Source organism: Oreochromis niloticus, linkage group LG7 (genome assembly GCF_001858045.2).
Source record: "Oreochromis niloticus isolate F11D_XX linkage group LG7, O_niloticus_UMD_NMBU, whole genome shotgun sequence".
Lineage (NCBI taxonomy): Eukaryota > Metazoa > Chordata > Actinopteri > Cichliformes > Cichlidae > Oreochromis > Oreochromis niloticus.
In genome coordinates, this window is record NC_031972.2 from 61,923,921 (window position 1) to 61,940,469 (window position 16,549).

Sequence of the window (16,549 nt, forward strand, 5' to 3'; positions counted from 1 at the left end):
GCAGTAGCGGTAACTGTTTCAAAGACTGAAGCTGGTCGGCAGTCTGCCGCATACATAACTTTTCACTTCACTCATATAAGTTGACGTAAAAGAGTGTAAGTGAAACGAATCGGTATTTGATAGGATTTTAGTGTTAGGTATACTTTAGCTGCCTGTTATACTTTTAGTTTGTTCGACGTTAAACAACTTTGACGAGCCGAGCCTAAGGTAAGCTAACGTTAGCATTACCTTAAACTATTTTTCTTTAACCACTCGAAAGCCAGTTATTAAAATACAAGATTCCCAAACGTCCTCTGTTTTGACTGATATCGCTTAAATATCGGTTGGGAACTGACTTTTTCCTCTCTCAGCGACTGTCAGAAACAAATTTCGATGTAATGTTACGTGGCCGGTTGTATCTTCACTGCTACTGTATTATTTAATATTGTTATTTTTATCTAAGGGCTCAGGCTGGTTGTAGATGGACCATTTGACTAATCGGGTTACGGCGAGTGAGCTCATTTTCGCCTTCCTTCAAGAGGGCCATGAGAGCGCAGGCTACATGAAGGAGCTTCACTCGCTGGGCGAACAGTTGAAGTTTTCTTGGGACATCAACAGCAATGGGCACGACACACGTAACCTGGATAATGGAGAGCTTGAAACTGATGGTTATCATCCAAGCAATATCGGACTCTCTATGCAGGATCTTCACCCCATAGTGGATCTACAGATCCGGGGTAAGTAAAGTAAAACTATGTAAACTGTACTGTCTACAGTCAACTTTGGTATACGTGCCACAGTCATCAGCTGTTTATTTATTTATTTTTAATCAACAATGAGCTGTTTGTGGCAGGTTTTGAGACAGTGTAATAAAATAAATATTTTATAAACATGTCTTGAGTTAAGAGACCTGATCAAATATATAGTTTGACCCAGATGTTTGCAAAAAGTGCCATATTCTCTAAAAGTTAACCCACTAAATCACAATTGACTGGGTTGTTTCCTGTTTTAATAACAAAACAACAGAAAGTGAAACCAGGAAATTACCTCTTTGTTTGTGCTACAGAGCTGAAGTTAATTAGCAGTATTCCAGAATGTTAACATTGTCTTGATGGAAACTATAGAAACATGACTTCAGCCATAAATGTTTAACTTTACTCTAATACAATTGTATTAACTTTTTTTTTGCTGCAGGAAATCATGAACAGGCTGCAGCTGTTCTTGAGGTTGCACGAGCATTGGGAGAAATCGCTGCCCAGTTTGAAGACAGAATTGTGACTGAAGCTACCAGGAACCTGAGCAATAACATATCAACCTCCCCTCTTCAAGTGAGTATGCGCTCAGCTAGAGGACTACCCTGTGCACAAAGTATGTGTAAACAAGGGCTAGTTTTAAATATGCCAGTGTAAAACTAATGTGGATATATTGAGATTACCCTAGTGATGCCACACCAGGTTGTTTTGATTTTGAGCCTAAGTGTGTGGACTGATCTATTTGTTTCTGCTTTCCAGAAATGGAAGGATTACCTTGCCTTTGAGGTAGAGAGGGTGATGATGCGTGGGGTAGGTCCTGACCTACCCCAGGAGAGAGTCATCATAGCCCTTGCACTCACGCTGGTGAAGAGGGTGTGCGTGCAGACCCCACAGAGGTTGAGAAACCTTTTCCACACCGCCCTGCAGTACATCAACGCTGCATGGGCTTTGTGACTGAAGAAAAGCTGTCAATAAGGAAATGACAGTTAAATCTGAAACTGCAGTTTGCGTCTCATGATTAGCCAACTGTGAAAGGAGTTTGTTGACGTGCCAGTGGTAGCAAACACTTTTGTAGAACTTAATGAAAGCGTTAAACATGACACTCGAATTTCATTATTCCTTTTGTTAACTATTGCTTAAGTGTTATTTTTCTTTAATACTTGAAAAATGTTTACTTTATGTTGCTTACACATAAGTAGCATGATTACATTTTTTCCCTTCAGAGTTTAATTTCATTGTATATACACAAAATAAATCACAGCTGAAGTAGTTTAATCTCTTTATTGTTTTTTGCTTCAAACAATGTTCTGTAGGAAACTCAAGGTACAAAATGCCATGTTGGGTATTGTTTCTGACATCCATCCTGCTCTGGACTTTTAAAGTTTCCCTTTGAAAGTAGATGTAGTTTAAGTTGATGAGTGTCACATTTGCAGTACTGACGGTGGCATGAACAGTCATACAAATTCCTGTAATATCTTTAAACTCAGAAAATGATTTTGCGTGATGGCAGCAGCGAGGGTGTGTTAAGGACCAGGCTAACAGATTACATGAGTTCCTCGTAAATTTCCCAGCTGTCTTCCTCTGAGGGAATCAAAGGGAGATTCCATATTATTTGTTTCCACTTCCTGTTCAGTATATTGTTTTGGTTTCTTGTGCTCTGCTGGTTTACTAGAATGTTCAGTGATTTCTTTAATGTAGTGTGAACACAAAATCCAAAATTACAGCTATGTAAGAGATTGAGTTTTGTGTTTGTTTCAGAGGATAGTGTTCTGAAGACTTTCCTAAAAACCAAATTTGAAATGGTTCCAAGTGGTTTTGATTGTCTTTTGGCAACCTGATTTTCAATAACTCACAGCATGCTACTGCTTTGGTTTCTACTTGGGGAGGGAATTAATATCTCGTTGCTGGGGCAGACAAATTCAACCCTAAAATAAAATGTCAAATAAATAAACTAGACTGAATCAATGTGCTGCATTCATGCCCTACTTTTCTGGAGTAATTATAGCTCACTTTACACTAAAAGTAATCGGTGGTTCTGGTTTGGCTAATGCAACCAAATATAGTAGTAAATTTATATACTAATGGCACAAATTTATTGTGCAATATGGACACGTTAGATTCATTTTTGGTTTCAATCGAAAATATCAAAAATACCATTCATTTCTATAGAAAGTATCAGATTTACTAACAGGGAGAAAAATAAATAACCCTTGGTTGTGTAGGAGGCGGAAGAGCAAGGAAACCATATGTCGCACAACATCACAACTTATACTTGAGGTTTATGTTTCCTGTGAGAGCACTGTCAATTTTCAATCCAGCGTCGCTGGCTCCAATGAAAGAAACAATGCAAATAGCAAACCCACAGATACAACAGAAGCTGAATCTAACAGAAGAGGGATGAAAGTTCACACATGCTTTTGTACTCAGTAATAAATACAAAAGATTGGAGTCAAAAAGAAATTGGAAACAAAATTGCAACTGACTCCGAAAAGAAAAACAGAGAAAATAAGAAGTAGAGTGGAGTGCACCGTTTTCACATTTCTGTGTTTGCACCTGGTTGAAAGAAGCAGCGAGGGACTCCCAGCACTAAGGTTGTGGATGACCAGACATTCTGGTTTGCTGGGGGACACTTTCACACATTTTATACCCAGAAGATTTTTTAAAAACTACTTTTAAGGAGTCTCACTGTGTGTATGCAAATATGTTTATTCTACCATAGCATTCTATACTCTCCGCCGCTGAGGATAACACTTTTGCACGCTATTTCCTCTGGAAGCGTATAAGAACGAAGGCTATAACAGCTGCAAGGACTGCCAGAGCAGCCCCTCCATAAAGCAACGCTGGGAGCTCTGATTCTGGCTCCGGCTGCGCTGGGGCCTCCTCAGCTGGTGCTTTGAAAGGGGCCTCCACAGCCTCTGGGACTGGAGGTGCAGCGACCGTATCATCTAGCTCTGCCACAGTCTCTGGTTCTGGCTGCGATTCCTTTGGCTGGTGAAACACAGTGATGGACTCTGGGTTCACCTCTGGTTCAGACGCTAGTTCTAATCTGTGGTCAGGATCTGCTGGTGTTGTCGGGATTTCCATGGCTGGAGATGGGGCTGCCATTTCAGCAGGCACTGCATCAGTCACTGGGGCAGTGACAGCAGCTGGTTCTGACTCAGGCTCTGGTTCTACTGCAGGAACAGACAAAGGTACTGCAGGTTCAGCTTCAGTGGGAAGGGCTTCAGCAGGTTCAGAGGCAGGGGGAAGCAGCTCTGGTTTTGAGGAAATGAATGAAGGTTCTGCAGACAAGCTTGCAGGTGTCTCTATCACAACTGGCTCTTCTAATGAAATCAGGGAAGCTGGAGGTGTGGGGTCTGCTTCAGCTGTCACTGGTGCAGGTGCGGTCTGGACTCCAAATTCCTCCCTGAGCTCAGCTAGCTCACTATCAGTGCCTAAAACACTCATCATGCTTTCTTCTATCACTCCGCCTTCGCTGCCTTCCTCCAACAGCTCGGCCTCCTCGCGCTCCACGTGAACGATGTCCGAGTTTGAGGAGTTGTTTTCACTACGCTCCTCGACCAGAGCAACACCCTCGTTGCTGTCCAGGCTCTTGATGTCTTCAGGGTCCATTGCACCAACCTGTGCCCACGACTCGTGGCCAGCCAGAGACACAGGCAAGCTTTCTGTCTGCCAGGAGCTCTGCTCGCTGCTGTTGTCTCCAGTGCACAGCAGTGACGAGGGAGGGCTGATCTGGTCGTGATCCTGGTCTCCTGAGAGGATGTAAATGTCGTTGCTGTCTTCGGCAATAGTCACACCTCGCTCTTCCTCCGACACGAGGCTGAATACTTCACCCTGTGGTACACAGAAACAAAGATGACATTTACATTCAATTTATTAGCTGTATTTGTTACAGTGTTTGTGTTTTGTTAAAGTTTAGTCTCTGGTTGGAACATCAAAGGGCGCCTTCTCACAAGAAAATCATCTTAAGAAATATGAAATAAAAGAAATAAAACTATAATTTTAGCAACATGTAACAGTTTCTCAGTAGTCATAAAATTATAACCAAGAAGGTTATAAGGTTATATAATAGGAATTCAGAATAGGACTGCTATAAAACTGGGGGGGGGGGGCTAAATCCACACTTGTTTTATCTTCTACGCCACCTAGTGGTCAACAACAGAGGAAGGAAGCATCTGTAAGCTGAGGTATTGTTACGCAACATGCAAATATAACCATGTGAGTAAGAATAACAGAGGGCGGAGTTTGCTGGAAGAAAATCCATTTAAATAAGTTTCATAAATCAATATACTGAAGCTTAATATATTAAAGTAAGCCTGGTTTTATCATGCAAACATTTAGCAAAGAAAAAAAATTAATTACATTTTTTTCCTAATATGAATGCACAGCAGTGATGTGACGCTTAACTTACAATTTGTGGTTGAAAATAGGCAACTGACAATCCAAGACAAGCAGTAAAATCAAACATAACAGTCCTGTAGCTCCAAGGCGTCAGCTTTGGACTTTGCACATTAACATTTCTCTCTATCATATCACAACAAAAACCACTCCCTATTGGATCTGTTGCAATAATATAAAACAGAACTTGCTTCAGAAAATTGTGATTGCTACGGCTCCAACTCTAGTTTATGCGAGAGGAACATATATGCCAATACTATACTTTGTTAGTATTCATAACTGAAATCCAACCTCATGGCAACACAAGAGGAAAATATAAGAAAATAATTAAAGTGAGTAGGACTGATCCTCTGGGAGTCATTTATTTCTAAAGCTTTTGGCAAACCAATCAACACAAGATGAAAAGATTTAGCTTAGAAAGTAATAGGCTGACTAACTAAAAGAGCAACATACAAACCACCTTGTTGCACAGCATGCCGAGCAGGTAGATCTTGCAAATGATGGATGCAAAAAAAAAATAAACGCATAATGTGAAACGAAAAGTCTGGATGTTGGCTAAAACAATTAGAGATACTAAACTGTGCTTGACTGAGGAAGTTAAGCTTGTATCTGTCATGGCCAGACTTTTCTGCTGTGTTGCATGTCACATAGGTGTGACCTGAGCTGATGAGATTCAAACAGACAGTTCAGGCACGCAGTGTTAGTCAAACAGGGAGGATGAGTGTTTGTGTGAGCATCAGATAGAGGGGTTCAGACAGCCGCGAGCAGCTTCATCTGAAATAAGCAGAATATGTCAGCATGTTCTTCATGGTGCCCCTGACCACACGTTTGGATCTGATTAACTCACACGTCAACGTCTGTACATATATAACATGTATTTAATCAGGTTTGGTTTTTTTTTTTTAAACCTACAAGCCGTGAAGGTCATTTTCCTTACAAAGAGACTCAGTGCTGTGCGTGGCAGCTGCATCCTGGGAAGCAGGACAGAGATTAAATCCAACAGCGTTTCATCGTTATCCAACATTTGCTTTCTGCATAAGCTGATTTGAATGTAGAAGAGCAGGAGTGTTTCACAAAATCCTCCCCTCTCAGGACACAGCCTGCACATCAGCTCGACACAGCAGGTTAATGTTGCTATGTGGTAAAAAAATAAATAATCCACAGCCAAAGAGATACTGGTATTCTTTAAAATTCTATATAGTTTAAGGTTAGTGTTTTCAACAATAGCTATGACTGCACTGGAGACCACACCTATGAACTATTTGCAATGTAATAAAACAACAAACTATGTGAATAATACAAAGACTATTACTGATTAACTACATGACCACATATTTTAATGTTAGAGCACCAGTAATAAAGTTTGAATACAAAGCTTATAAAGTTTAGGATCAAACTAAGAAACATGATGAAACGCTTTATAAAGAATAAGCAAAAACATACCGAGAAGACATGCAAACTAAACTTTCTTCAATGCTTCAGGTTGTCCCTCAGAAACACAGAGTGGGAAAACTCTAGGTTTTGTTGCTCTGTTCTCAGGCTCAGTTCTCCACCCTTGCCCTAAGACAAACTATATAAAACCACTGCACATTCTTGTTGTAGAGCCAAAGGTGTACAGCCTACCTGTTACTACTCTGCCTTTTAACTGGCTCTCTGCAACCCAAGGTTAAATAACATTGTAATTAAACACTGAAGCAGAAAGCTATCACTGAGGGTAAGAGTAACATAGCCACTGCCCTGGTGACTCATTTCTGCTGATAAATCAACATTAGTTACACTGGCATGGCCGTCACATACAGTCAAAATCCTACAAATGCTGCAAATCCAAACATCAGATCTGACAGAGTTGTCACAAAAAGCAAACTCTCCACATCAACAAGTGAATTACTGATATTCAGTTTGGGGATTAGTCAGTGTAACGGTCACTGGTTAGTATGCACCCTTGGCATTTATATGAGCATTATGTAATCACTGGTCCTGCAAGGGGTCATTACAGCTGACCGAGCTGAATAAAACAAAGTGCTGAGAAAGATGAGAAAAAAACCAGGAGCCAGCTTTAAAAAGGAAAACCTAAAGTTGAAATGTGTGACAACATTTACCAATGTCAAGGGCCATCATTCATCTGCTATGTAACATGAGTTCTTTATTGGTGATAAGACTTTAAAACAGCACGGTTATTTATTTACTGTATTACATTAAAGACTTCTTTGTTTTCACAAACTGGAAATAATTAACAGCAACAAAATAAGCAAACAGACAAAAATTTCACAACAGGTCCCCACATCCCTATTTTTAAACTAACTTATCCCTCAGAATTGCTGTGGAGGCTTCTTTCGCATCGTTTCAGGCGACGTTTCCCTTTTCAGAGAAGGAATGTTCGTCACCATGAACGTATCCTCGCTTTTGGCCAACAACACACTCTTTATCAGCTTCTCTTCTGCAACATCATCTTTATTACTGACAGAAACAGACACATTCCTATTATTTTACATTGTGTAATCCAGTTTTAGCATTTCACATTACCCTGGCTTTCATTAGCACACTTCATCCCCACCCCCATAAAAAATCCCTACACATGCTATCGAGAGCATTGTGAAACTGACCACCACAAGCAGGGTGTTACATGTTTGACTGTTTGAGATTTGAGAGTGTTTATGGAATCACACCTCTCCAGAGCACTTCTGGGGAAGCACCTTTTTTTTTTTTTTTTTTTTTTTTTTAAATCTTATTGCAACTGAGTGTCTTGTTGTGTGCAGCTACACAATTTGCAATCAGTAAATATTGGGTTTTAGCCAAACATCACTGACAGTGTCCTGCTGCTTTAGCAACTTTTTACAGCAAAGGACAAGCAGGTCAGTCAAGCCCCTGGTGATGATGTTTTTAGGGGATTATTAGAGTTATTTGGGGGGCTTCCTCGGCCTGCACAGACACTCTCTGTTGGTCTACATTCATGCTGATGCAGTGTCACAGTGATGCACATATTAAAGCCCAGAGCTGGCCAGAGGGTGCTTACATAACAAGGGGAAGCACAGTTACACTGCACAGGGTGTAGCGTGATATGGCCTGACAGGACAAAGACTCGGGCCTTTAAAGCACCTCGGCCCTAAATATCATCATTGTTTCTAAGCAGTGCAGCTTGTTCCAGTATACAAAACTGAGGGACTATATATTTCTTTACTGCCTTTAAAGATATGGTGTTTTGAATATCAAATATGCAGCATAAAGTAATGCATGTCTTTAATATCTTTTTCTCCGAGTGTAGAGGTGCAATTATCTGTATGGCACCTTCAAGTTTTGGGCTTCATGTTACATTATACTCGCAAGGATGGCAATATGAAGCGGCTGATGCGCACACTCAGTTCTTATGCAGCATTTTTACTTTCAGATGGACAGCAGGACACCAACATCATGCGAGCACACCGACGACAAGCTTCAACATCTTCTCAAGGTTTTTTTTGTCTGTTTTTATCATCTCACCCATCGTCCCACCCCGGTGTGCTCCTCCGACCCACCCCTGACTGTCTATTGTCTGACAGCTACTGCTTTTGTCCTTGCCAAATGAAGTGTACGCCACATTAGGGCCATACAAATCCTTTGTGTATTCTGATGTAACTAACAAAGCCATTAATCGAGCAGCCCATACCCAACTTGCATTTCAGTGTCCTAAAGATAACTCGGCAGACAAAACAGAAACTTTTTCCAATATCCTGTAAAATACAAAAACAACAAAGACCCTTTTTTTGTTGATTAATATATAACTTTGATAGATGCAATAAAGAAAACACAAAACAATAAAAAAACCCTTCATTGACTCTCCTCCTTGTTGTGGAAATTCACATCTCATGGCCTCATATGTCAAATGTTAACAACAGTAAGCAGAGTACTGGTAGGAAGAAAAGACCTTTTTAGCTTCTTAAAATCTGTCACTGCTGCACACAGCCACTTTTTCCTCAGAAAACATGCATGCATGCAGACAAGCACGCATCACAAGTAAACCATCTTACCTGAGCGTGAAGTTGTGAAATGTAAGTGTGAACGCACAAAGCCCCAGAGAGTCAAAAAAGACGGTTTGAGATGGAGTGCAGGTAGAAAGCCAGCTGGAGCTGTGCATGCAGACAGCTGTCAAACTAATGGAGATTTCACTTTGCCCTGACTGCGCTCATCCCTCCCTCCTTCGTGCCCTCTCCTTTCCACAGCCTCTTCGTGCACTCCCTCTCTCTTTTCAGTTCATCACTCCATTGCAGACCATGCCCGAGCCTATCATCCGTTCATCAACTATGACATAACACAGAGCAAGAATGTAGCTTTGTTTGAAGCCAGCGTACTGTGTTCACATAACGCTGTGTGAAACCGGCCAGAGCATGACAATGATGTAATGGCGACCAGAGCAGCAGTTAACATGTCAAGTCACGTGAACGTTCGTCAACGTGGCCTCTTTAATAGCAGAGCATACAACGCTGAAGGGCTGCATTCTGGCAAATATTATCTCTGTAAAAATGTAAACCTAGAAACAAAGTTGCACAAGTTGCTTATCTATGATAATACGAAGCCATGGAAAGAGTGAGCCTGCAGCCAAGCATCGTGACTTAGATGTGGCTAAAGGTGTATTTGCTAGACTTTCATTCATCAACAGCTACAGTTTACATGAACAGGGTTTATATTTAATATGAAAACACTCCACAGAACAGAAGTACTGTAGTAGTTTATGGTTATTGGCCCAAAGAAACATAGCAGTAAACACACTGTATACATAACAGTCTGGTTATTTATATACAAGTAGAGAATTTATAGCCATGGGTATTATGATGTTCATTTTTATCTAGCAAACCAATGCAGCTCACTGATGCCCTCATCTGGCTGTCAAGAGGTGTGTACATCCTTTTAGGCTGGTGCAATAAAGTTTTCCACTATGCAGCATCTTTTCTTCCTGTTTTATGTATGCATGCTCTGCACAGTCCTGATAATATGTAGTCCTTAATAAAACTTAAGTCTCAGTAGTCTCTGTCCTTGATCATTCTAAAATTAGTCATCACACCTGCAATCTAAGATAGTTTTTAAGTATTTCTACACTGGGAATATAGTTTTCTTAGTTTTAAAATTGTATTAGATTATTGGATTGGACTTTCAGGTAATTAGACTTATTTATATTGTATTTTTCCCCTTTGTTTAAAAACTCACCCATCCCCCAAGCTGAGTGATGTAGTCTGCCTCATTCTCCTCTAGGAAGCGAAGCCCCAGGTCCAACAGAGGCCTCACAGACTGGCCTTCACTTTGTAAAGCCTGAAGCAGCACTAACGGAACAAGCACCTGGTGGCAGTGGTGACGAGAGACAGAAAACAGTTCATTCACAAGGATAAAAGACATAAATCTGACACCTCTCTCTTGTTACTAGGAGAAAATAAAACTGTAAGCATTGCACCTTTTGCAAATTATGTCTCACTTCTAATCACTGAATCAGAACTCATGGCTCACTCACCCTGCTCCAGCCTCCCGATGTGTGTGCTGAGAGCTCCAGTGTTGTGCATCTGAATCTCTGATAGTCCAGAGGTCTGAAAACACAGACATTACCATTAGTATTAAACACGTGATCTTCATGTTGAGGAGGTTAAAGGTTTTGTACTTCACCTACCAAATGTAACTGTTTACCAGGACTACTTTTACCTTAGGTACCTTAGATTAATATGATATTTAATCTTCTTTGCTACAGTTTCATGTTGTTATCTTTACTTATAACCAGCTCCTGTAAAAACAAGGTGCTAATGCCTCTGCTGTCTGTGTGGGGAGGGGCTACACTGATTCATCATTATGTCAAAACCAGAAAAAATAGCAGAAGAGTTTTTATTTCCATTTTCTACTACAGGCAATCTCACAGGGGAAACAACAGGACAAACTATGGCGAAGACCACACAAACCTAACACGATAGAGTTTTAGCTGTTATTTAAAACATGAAGCATTACCATCTCAGATTAAAAACCAAATTACAACACTGCACAAAAACTAAACTAGCTCTACCCTGAGGCAAGAGTAGAATAATGAGCTAATTTTAGGTCAAAAGTATGTTGGTTGTTTTACTTATGATGGCAGTTTTAATGAATATGCACTTGGAACAGCAGTCTTTATCAGTCAGCCACTGAACTGTACGACCTGAGCAGCTCGTTCACTCATGAATCATTTCAGTAGGATTCATCAGATGTGCAGTGTTTTGGTTTCACTTTTATCATCAGTATACATGCTAACCCTGGGAACATAAAAGCTCGTAGACATTTCCAGCATATCTGAGTTGATACTGAATGCTGTATGTACTCTAGTAACTTCAGGATTTTATGGTTTACTGGTTTAGGAAAGTACAGAAGTAACAATGTAATGCAAGTCAAAACTAAAAGATCTAAGAGAAAACTGTGTCCGTATGACATTGTTTTGTGTCCACTTAGTTCACACTACCTTTACTCTAAAAAAACCCAAACATTCAGAATTAAAAGTACTGTCAATACATTTCATTCCTCCTCTGATTGTTAAAGTTCAAAAGTTCATTGCCTTGATAGCGAGCAAATACCTGCAGTGTATCAACAGTGACTGTGCCAGTCCTTCGAGATAATAACACTTTCTCACACAGTAACAACTGCAGTAGAAACATGGCTGTCGTACTTAATGTAGATTACCGTATCTATACATCCATAATGGCAAAACGAATGGAAAGAATACTCCCTAACCTCATACACAAAGATCAAGCTGGCTTTATACATAAACGTCAAACCCAGGATAACACAAGACGCACTTTACACATAATGAACTATATACAACAACATACAGAGCAGGTTGTGATCCTCAGTCTTGATGCTGAAAAGGCATTTGACTCTGTTTGTTGGCAATACCTATTTAGAGTCTTGCATAAATTTGGTTTTAATGAGCCGGTAATAAATAATGTAAAGGCATTATATGATAACCCGACTGCAAGGCTTAGGATTAATGGCCACCTAACTCAACCTCTAACATTGGAGAGGGGAGTGAGACAAGGCTGTGCCTGCTCTCCTTTCCTCTTTGCTATATTTCTGGAGCCACTAGCCCAATATATAAGGCAAAACAGAAAAATCGCAGGTGTTACAATAAACGATGTGGAACATAAAATAGCATGCTATGCCGATGATGTACTCTTATTCCTAAAAACACCTGAGGAGTCTCTGCCAGAGGTAATGAACTGTCTTAAAAACATTGGCCCAATGACAGGATATAAACTGAATCTAAATAAAACTGAAGCCCTTCCCTACAATTATAGTCCATCTGAAAAGCTCAGACAAGCACATCCACTGAAATGGAACACAGACTCAATTAAATACCTGGGTGTAACACTTACTAAAGATACAAAAAGACTATTTGACAAAAATTACAACCATTTATATCAAAGAGTCAAAGAGGACCTTACAAAATGGAATCATATCCCATGTCTGAGCATAAGCTCTAGAATAGAAACCATCAAAATTAATGTTTTACTGAGATTTTTATATTTGTTTCTGACCCTCCCACTCCAGATTAATCAAATGGATTTTATTGAATGAGTCAAAACGATCTCTAGATTTATACGGCAAGGGAAACGACCCAGAATACGATACAAAACATTACAACTGCCCAAAGAGAACGGCGGCTGGGGACTACCATGTTTTAAAAAAAAATACTATACTTCAGCAATCATCAGGGCAGTGTTGCACTGGTGTGATCCCTCATATGTAGCAGCATGGACAGAAATTGAATGCAAAACAATAACCAATATGCATATACAGGCAGTTCTCGCAGATAAAAATCTACAGGACTACATTTCCAAATTAAGAAATCCTTGGGTACAGGCCACACTAGGGGTTTGGAAAATGGTGGTAAAAGAAAATAAGCTGGAGAAGGATATAAAAATATTAAAATGGTGTGCATATGAGTCGGAATTTACAGCAAATCAAATAGACCCTAGTTTTAAAAACTGGAGAGATAAAGGAATTACATCGATATGTGGTATTGTAAAGGAAGATGAAATTACGAGTTTCCAAACTTTAAAGCAAATGTTTCATTTGGAAAACCAAGACCTCGATAGATACTTACAGTTAAGAAACGTTTATACTCGAAACATTAAAAACCAAATACCCACTACAGCGAGGCCATTTACCCAACTCTTTGTAAATGCTTATAAGTCAGAAATGAAGAAAGGTGTAATCTCACAAATATACAAAAGTCTTCATGATCTAAGTATATAAAAGAAAGATGGGAGAAAGAGGGAGGTCTTGCAATTACAGAAGAGGAATGGCAGAACATTTGTTCTTTTCATTGGAAAAGTACAAAATCACACGTATGGAAGGAGTTCTGCCTGAAAAGTTTTGCTCGTTTTTTCATTACCCCAGCTTTAAAGGCGCATTATGATGATGGAAGTTGTGAATGTTGGAGGAACTGTGGCTATGAAACAGCACGCCCCTACCATATATTTTGTGATTGTAAGAATATTAAGAACTACTGGAGAGAAGTCCATAAAGTGATGCAAAACATATTTAGTACATATTCACCCTTTGATTTCAAATCCAGATTTTTAGGATACATACCCTCAGACATAAAGGGTATAGAGAAATACTGCAAGTAAAAAGGCACTGACCAAAAGGTGGCTGACACAGGATCCTGGGACATTAAACAGCTGGATTGGATGTAACTTTTGAGATTTATAAGATGGAAAAGATTACTTTTTTAGTGAATTTTGAGTATGAGAAATTTGTAAAACACTGGGGAAAATGGCTCCGCTATGTGAGTTCTGTAAGGCCAGATATCGCTGATATTCATCATTGAAGGAATGGTCGTTTAAATTTTTGTTTGTTTATTTTGTTTGTTTTTGATAATAACATGTACTAATGCTATGTCATCATCTGCTACTGAGTGTGTTGGCTTTTCAATTGCCCTCTCTCTGGATGTGTATAGTTACAAACTGTATCTGTCTGTACATATGTTTCTTTGTTTGTGTGTTTTGTTTTGATTTTTTTCCTTTTCTTTCTCTTTTTTCATACCTGTGTGAAGGAAAAGTATTTGAAGTGATGGCGGTCATCCAGACTACTGTACATATATGAGTCTTAGAACAAAGGAAGCCATCAAATACTGTACATTTTATTTTATGCATAACGTCAATAAACACTTAAAAAAAAAAAGAGGAAAGAAACATGGCTGTCGGAGTTGTATGCAGTCCAGAGAAGCACCAATAAACTTAAAGCAAAAAAAAAAGCTGCTGATTTAGCTTCACTTTTGTCAAAAGGGTCTCCGTTACTTATTAACGCCAGTGTTGCTATCGTGCAGGCTGCTTTTTGCAAACACACAGCCACAACTCTACAAACTCACCCTGTGAGGAGTGTGTGTACGGCTGCTGACAGGTGTGTGTCGAGCTCTTGGGCCACCCTGTCTCCCACTGCAGCCAGGCAGTCTTCAATGGAGTTCTCCGGGTTGGCTGGAGCGAACACCAGTGATTTGTGTCGGTCGAATCCCGTCCTCGAAAACGCTGCAGGCAACACAGGTCACAGGACAGAGTGATATCGCTGACAAGAAGTGCAGCTCGTTTAAAGGAGTTAATCAAAGAAAGGGAAGAACACGAAACATAAAGAGTGTTTGTTTTAATTAGTGTGGCACTTCTGACTAACTTTTCTTTTCATTAAACCTCTAATAATAGGCAGTCCTACATATCAATAAACAAATATGTAAGACTGCTTTCTTCCATTTGCACAACATCTCTAAAATTAGAAATATCCTGTCTCAGAGTGATGCTGAAAAACTAGTTCATGCATTTATTACTTCCAGGCTGGACTACTGTAATCCACTATTATCAGGATGTCCTAAAAACTCCCTGAAAAGCCTTCAGTTAATCCAAAATGCTGCAGCAAGAGTCCTGACAGGGACTAGAAAGAGAGAGCAGATTTCTCCTGTTTTGGCTTCCCTTCATTGGCTTCCTGTTAAATCCAGAATTGAATTCAAAATCCTGCTCCTCACATACAAGGTCTTAAATAATCAGGCCCCATCTTATCTTAATGACCTTGTAGTACCATATCACCCTATTAGAGCACTTCGCTCTCACACTGCAGGCCTACTTGTTGTTCCTAGAGTATTTAAAAGTAGAATGGGAGGCAGAGCCTTCAGTTTTCAGGCCCCTCTTCTGTGGAACCAGCTTCCAGTTTGGATTCGGGAGACAGACACTATCTCTACTTTTAAGATCAGGCTTCAAACTTTCCTTTTTGCTAAAGCATATAGTTAGGGCTGGACCAGGTGACCCTGAATCCTCCCTTAGTTATGCTGCAATAGACGTAGGCTGCCGGGGATTCCCATGATGCACTGGGTGTTTCTCCTTCACTTACTATGTGTTAACAGACCTCTCTGCACTGAATCATGCTTGTTATTAATCTCTGTCTCTCTTCCACAGCATGTCTTTATCCTGTCTTCCTTCTCTCACCCCAACCGGTCGCAGCAGATGGCCCCGCCCCTCCCTGAGCCTGGTTCTGCCGGAGGTTTCTTCCTGTTAAAAGGGAGTTTTTCCTTCATACTGTCGCCAAAGTGCTTGCTCATAGGGGGTCATATGATTGTTGGGTTTTTCTCTGTATGTATTATTGTAATTGAACTAACGTCTGAGATCCTGTTAATGAGACTCATAAATCATATTTACTTAAGAATAACATTAAAGCATCTTAGACTAGTGAAACATGATGAAGCAACCACCCACGTGTGTGAGCTGTGAAAGAAAGATAAAAATCCTCATTTTTAAACCAGAGTGAGACAAAACAATCATTCACTTAAAATCAAAATCAGCTTTTCTGTGACCAACCACAGCAATCTGCAGCAATATTCACGCTTTTTGGAAAGAAACCAAAGAGCTTTAACTGTACATGTGTCATATTTGCACACTGAACTTAGTTTTGATCAACTTCAGTTTAAAAACTTAAGACCAGACTAGTGATGGTGTTCAGTGCTTTTGAAGGCTAATCTCTGGAACTACAGTTAGGTCCATAAATATTTGGACAGAGACAACTTTTTTCTAATTTTGGTTTTTACCACAATGAATTTTAAATTAAACAACTCAGATGTAGTTAAAGTGTAGACTTTTAGCTTTAATTAAGTGGTCTGAACAAAAAGATTGCATGAGAATGTGTACAACTAAAGCATTTTTAACTCAATCCCTTCATTTCAGGGGCTCAAAAGTAATTGGAAAAATTAAATAACTGAAAATAAAATTGTCCATTTCTAATACTTTGTTGAAAACCCTTTGCTGGCAATGACAGCCTGAAGTCTTGAATTCATGAGCATCACCAGATGCTGGGTTTCCTCCTTTTTAATCCTCTGCCAGACCTTTACTGCAGCAGCTTTCAGTCGCTGTTTGTTTTTGGGCTTTTCTGTCCAAAGTTTAGTTTTCATCAAGTGAAATGCT

General features: G+C 39.8%; 2 protein-coding genes across 3 annotated transcripts in view; one reads left to right on the forward strand and one right to left on the reverse strand.

The window, feature by feature from the left end:
• On the forward strand, positions 1-2,696 carry bida (BH3 interacting domain death agonist). Its single transcript, XM_003447058.5, has 4 exons — positions 1-207; positions 443-716; positions 1,174-1,307; positions 1,491-2,696. The coding sequence occupies exons 2-4, from the start codon at positions 461-463 to the stop codon at positions 1,683-1,685; spliced, it is 585 nt and encodes a 194-aa protein (XP_003447106.1). The 5' UTR covers positions 1-207; positions 443-460; the 3' UTR covers positions 1,686-2,696.
• The window catches only part of bcl2l13 (BCL2 like 13), a 19,207-nt gene continuing 4,952 nt past the window's right edge, over positions 2,295-16,549 (reverse strand). For both annotated transcript variants that reach the window (XM_003447113.5, XM_019361922.2), the window contains exons 4-7: positions 14,482-14,638; positions 10,606-10,678; positions 10,308-10,436; positions 2,295-4,565 (exon numbers count right to left, since the gene is read on the reverse strand). In XM_003447113.5, the coding sequence (XP_003447161.1) occupies positions 3,492-4,565; positions 10,308-10,436; positions 10,606-10,678; positions 14,482-14,638 (1,433 nt within the window). In that variant the 3' untranslated portion in view covers positions 2,295-3,491. The remainder of the gene's footprint in view (positions 4,566-10,307; positions 10,437-10,605; positions 10,679-14,481; positions 14,639-16,549) is intronic.

Coding starts and splice junctions, on each gene's coding strand:
- bida (XM_003447058.5), top strand. CDS start 461: ATGGACCATTTGACTAATCGGGTTACGGCGAGTGAGCTCATTTTCGCC. Junction 717..1,173: donor AGTGGATCTACAGATCCGGG/GTAAGTAAAGTA, acceptor TTTTTGCTGCAG/GAAATCATGAACAGGCTGCA. Junction 1,308..1,490: donor TATCAACCTCCCCTCTTCAA/GTGAGTATGCGC, acceptor TCTGCTTTCCAG/AAATGGAAGGATTACCTTGC.